This window comes from Salvelinus sp. IW2-2015, unplaced genomic scaffold, assembly GCF_002910315.2.
Source record: "Salvelinus sp. IW2-2015 unplaced genomic scaffold, ASM291031v2 Un_scaffold845, whole genome shotgun sequence".
Lineage (NCBI taxonomy): Eukaryota > Metazoa > Chordata > Actinopteri > Salmoniformes > Salmonidae > Salvelinus > Salvelinus sp. IW2-2015.
The window spans coordinates 58,052-62,853 of NW_019942627.1; the positions used below are offsets into that span (position 1 = coordinate 58,052).

Below are 4,802 nucleotides of genomic sequence, written 5' to 3' on the forward strand. Positions count from 1 at the left end.
GGAATCGATTCCCCAATAACATGGCAACCCCAGCGGTCTGAGATGACACCGAGAATGAACCTTGGAGACACGCTGTCCCCTCAGCTAAGTGCTGCCGTCATTGGATAGGGCTCTTGTGTTACAGGCAACGACAAACAGACTACCCACAGAGCCGTGTTAGGACGAAATATTTCCTTAGTCGGAGCGAATGGGATGTCCACCCTTAAATTAAAATTGAGAGAGAAAGAGAGAGACTGAATATGTGACAGGATCGGGAGGTTACGGTGTAGGGCACCCACTCGCATAAGAGCATGGTGGTTTCCTGGATGCTCCAGGGCGGGGCATTTTGGTAGCAACCAATCTCACCACACTCCTTAAGGGAGGCTCAAACGCGGGTCTCAGCTGCGCCTCCTAGGGTATGCGCAACACTAGCGGGTGTGACCCCATACACAGTGAGGTCCCTAGGGGCGTCACCAGGTGGTGACATCCCAGGACTAACTAACGTACCCCTGGCTAGGTGTACTCCCTAGGACTAGTGTGTGTGACCCAAACGCCCTAGCGTACCTAGCGTGGTGTGACCCCCCTAGGAGCCAGCGGTGTGACCCCTAGGACCAGGCGGTGTGACCCCCTAGAAGCGTGTGACCCCAGATCAGCGGTGTGACCCCTAGGACCAGCGGTGTGACCCCTAGGACCAGCGGTCGTGACCCCTAGGACCAGTGGTGTGACCCCTAGGACCAGCGGTGTGACCCCTGGACCAGCGGTTGACCCCAGGACCAGCGGTGTGACCCTAGGACCAGCGGTGGTGAGCCTGGACCACGGTGTGAGCCCTAGGACCAGCGCGGTGTGAGCCCAGGACCAGCGGTGTGAGCCCCTAGACCAGTGGTGTGAGCCCTAGACCAGTGGTGTGAGCCCTAGGACCAGTGGTGACCCGTAGTTTAGATTGGTCAATGGAGCATCAGAAACCACATGCTCTGCAGTGGTGTAACCACTGTCACATTCATCTCTCTCTTTCTCTCTCAATTTAATTTAAGGGATTCATTGGCTTGGGAAAAATATGTATAACGGCTCTGTGGGGGTCTGTTTTGTGTGTGTGAACAAGCTCAAGACCGCTTGCTGAGGGACACTTCCCAGGTTCATTTCTCTGTAGGTGATGTTTGGGAATCGATTCCTTTTAGGTAGTTGTAGAATTTAACGGCTCTTTTCTGGATTTTGATCAATTAGCGGTTATCGGCCTAATTCTGCTCTGCATGCATTATTTTGGTGTTTTACGTTGTAGACGGAGGATACTTTTGCAGAATTCTGCTTGCAGAGTCTCAATTTGGGTGTTGTCCATTTTTAGTGAATTATTGGTGGTGAGTGGAACCCAGAACTCACAACCAAAAGGCAATGGTTTCTATAACTGTTTCAAGTATTTTTTTTTTACCAGATCCTAATTGGATATGTCGAATTTTAAGTTCCTTTTGATGGCATAGAAGGTCTTCTTGCCAGGTCTCTCAGCTCGTTCACAGCTTACTTCCAAAGCTTCCACAGTTACCTTCCACAAAGCTGATGTTTAGGCGAGGTATGGTATGTTTTTTGTGTGCTCTTAGGCAACGGTGTCTAGATGGAATTTGTATTTGTGGTCCTGGCAACTGGACCTTTTTTGGAACACCATTATTTTTGTCTTACTGAGATTTACTGTCAGGGCCCAGGTCTGGCAGAATCTGTGCAGAAGATCTTGGTGCTGCTGTAGGCCCTCCTTAGTTGGGGACAGACGCATCAGATCATCAGTAGACATTTGACTTCAGATTCTATTAGGGTGAGGCCGGGTGCTGCAGACTGTTCTAGTGCCCTTGCTAATGTTGAAGAGGGTGGGGCTTAAGCTGCATCCCTGTCTCATCCCACAGCCCTATGGAGGAAATGTGTGTTTTTTTGGTGCAAATTTTAACCACACACTTGTTGTTTCTGTACATGGATTTTATAATGTTGTATGATTTTTCACCCAACACCACTTCCCATAAATGTGTATAGCAGACCCTCATGCCAAATTGAGTCAAACGCTTTTTGAAATCAACAAAGCATGAGAAGCCTTTGTCAGTTAGGGTGTACAGGATGAATACGTGGTCTGTCGTACGGTAATTTGGTAAAAAGCCAATTTGACATTTGCTCAGTACATTGTTTTCACTGAGGAAATGTACGAGTTTGCTTTTAATAATAATGCAGATTTTCCCAAGGTTGCTGTTGATGCATATCCCACGGTAGTTATTGGGCTCAAATTTGTCTCCACTTTTGTGGATTGGGGTGATCAGTCCTTGGTTACAAATATTGGGGAAGATGCCAGAGCTAAGGATGATGTTAAAGAGTTTAAGTATAGCCAATTGGAATTTGTGGTCTGTATATTTTATTATTTAAGATACCATCAACACCACAGGCCTTTTTTGGGTTGGAGGGTTTGTATTTTGTCCTGTAGTTCATTCAATGTGATTGGAGAATCCAGTGTGTTCTGGTAGTCTTTAATAGTTGATTCTAAGATTAGTATTTGATCATGTATGTTTTTGCTGTTTGTTCTTTGTTATAGAGCCAAAAAGATGGAGAAGTGGTTTATCCATACATCTCTGTTTTGGATAGATCGTTGTGTTGTTGTTAGTTTAGTGTTTTCCAATTTTACCCGAAGTGGTTAGAGTCTATGGATTCTTCAGTTACATTGAGCTGATTTGTGACGTGCCGTTCCTTCTTTTTCCGTAGTGTATTTCTGTATTGTTTTAGTGATTCACCATAGTGAAGGRGTAGGCTCAGGTTTTCTGGGTCTCTGTTTTTGGTTGGACAGGTTTCTCAATTTCTTAAGTTTTTGCGTTCTTCATCAAACCATTTGACATTTTTAACTTTCTTAGGTTTTCTGCTTGACATTTTTWGATTTGATAGGGAAGGTGAAAGGTCAAATATACTGTTTAGGTTCACTACTGCCAAGTTTACACCTTCACTATTACAGTGGAACGTTTTGTCCAGGAACGTTTTTTTGGTAGATTTCCACTCTACTTTCCTTACGTCTACAGCATTTCTTAATATTATTCTGTTCCTTTGGCTTTGATGCCTCATGATTGAGTATTGATCTGTTCAAGTAGACTGTGATTTTGCTTTGATCTGATAGGGGTGTCCTCAGGCCTTGGATATTCCAGGATGAGATAGTGAAGGCTTTGTGTTCCATAAAGCATCCAATGTTGTTAGTCGTGTGGTTTGACCTCAGACCAGTAAGTGTGAGCAGAGCCTGCTGAGCATCTGGTACATGCCATTGGCTTGTGTAAGAGTGGGGGTTTAGGCCTGTTTGCCTGCTCACGGCCTGGGCGTATGTGTGAKTTTCTCTCTCTGTCTCTCTCGCTCGCTAAAAACCTTTCACTCCTTTTTTAAAACATTTCCATTAATGAATCCTGAATGTCATTTAGGAGGACATRCAAAAAAGCTTATAATTTAGTCAACCCTAAAATTATTTTCCATTTCACGGATCTGTTGCTGTCTTTTAAATACCCATTTCTCTGTATGGTTTCAGTCCCTCGAGCCCCAGAGATAGAGGTAGGGGACTGTCTGGTGTTAGACAACACGGTGTCCYTAGCCTGGAAGATGCCAGTGGAGGACAGCAAGATAGACCACTACATACTGGAGTACAGAAAGACCGACCACGAAGGGCTGCCACGCATCAAAGACGAACGGTGCTGGGAGGTGGTGGATAACATCAAGACCACAGAATACTCAATGTCCGGTACGGAGCTAGAGTAGATCCTACTGTAGCCTGGTCCCAGATCTGCTTGTGTCGTCTTGCCAACTCCTATTGCCATTGTCATGCCACTTGGCAAGATGGCACAAACAGATCTGAGACCAGGCTAAGACTGCAGTGTTTTCATGCAGCTTCTTGTGTTTTTAAAATATGACTAATCTATATAGCTTTGCTTCACCTTTTTGTAACTTTATCAAACTCTGAAAGCTTGTTCACCTCCAGAACATAATGCACCTGTACAGATAATGTMCTGTTCATCCTCCAGGMTTAAAGTTTGACTCCAAGTTCATGAACTTCCGGGTACGAGCTTGCAACAAGGCAGCAGCTGGAGAATACTCTGATCCAGTTACCCTGGAAACCAGAGGTAAGACTGTTAGTTGCCCTGGAAACCAGAGGTAAGACTGTTAGTTGCCCTGGAAACCAGAGGTAAGACTGTTAGTTGCCCAGTTCAAGCAGTCAACGGTCAGTCATAGCCCATCAACCAGTCAGCAGCAGTCAACCAGTTCAGTTTTCAAGCAGTCAACCAGTCAGTCAAATTTTTTTTTCAAGGTTTTTTTTTTCAAGGGGTCCAACCAGTCAGTCAGTCAGTCAACAGCATTCAGTTAGTCAGTCAGTCAACCAGCAAGTCCAGTAGTCCAGTCAACCAGTCAGTCAACCAGTCCAGTCACAGTCGTCAACCAGTCAGTCAAGTCAGCTCACCAGTCAGTCCAGTCAGATCAGAGAAATCGCAAGTCAGGCAGCGTCAAGCCAGTCTTTTAGTTCAGTCAGTCAGTCTAATGTCAGCATCTTCAGTCAGGCAGTCTTAAAGCAGTTTCAGTCAGAGTCATAACAGTTCAGTTCAAGCAGTAGTTTAAGCAGTCAGTCAGTCAAGCTCAGTTACCAGTCAGGTCAGTCCAAGCGCAGTCTCTAACGCAGTCAGTCAAGCAGTCAGTCAATCAGGATACCAATAATGTAAGAACTACATAATTGGTTGAGCCAAGACAACATAGCAACAGTCTTACCTCTGGTTTCCAGGGCAACTAACAGTCTTACCTCGGTTTTCCAGGCAACAAACAGTCGTTACCTCTGGTTTCCA

The 4,802-nt window shown here is 45.4% G+C and overlaps 1 protein-coding gene across 4 annotated transcripts in view; it reads left to right on the forward strand.

Annotated features, from left to right (window-relative positions):
- Positions 1-4,802, forward strand: part of LOC112069003 (FSD1-like protein) — an 80,737-nt gene that overhangs the window by 44,115 nt on the left and 31,820 nt on the right. For all 4 annotated transcript variants that reach the window (XM_024136255.2, XM_024136256.2, XM_024136258.2 and 1 more), the window contains 2 exon segments: positions 3,503-3,712; positions 3,993-4,091. In XM_024136255.2, coding sequence (XP_023992023.1) covers positions 3,503-3,712; positions 3,993-4,091 — 309 coding nt within the window.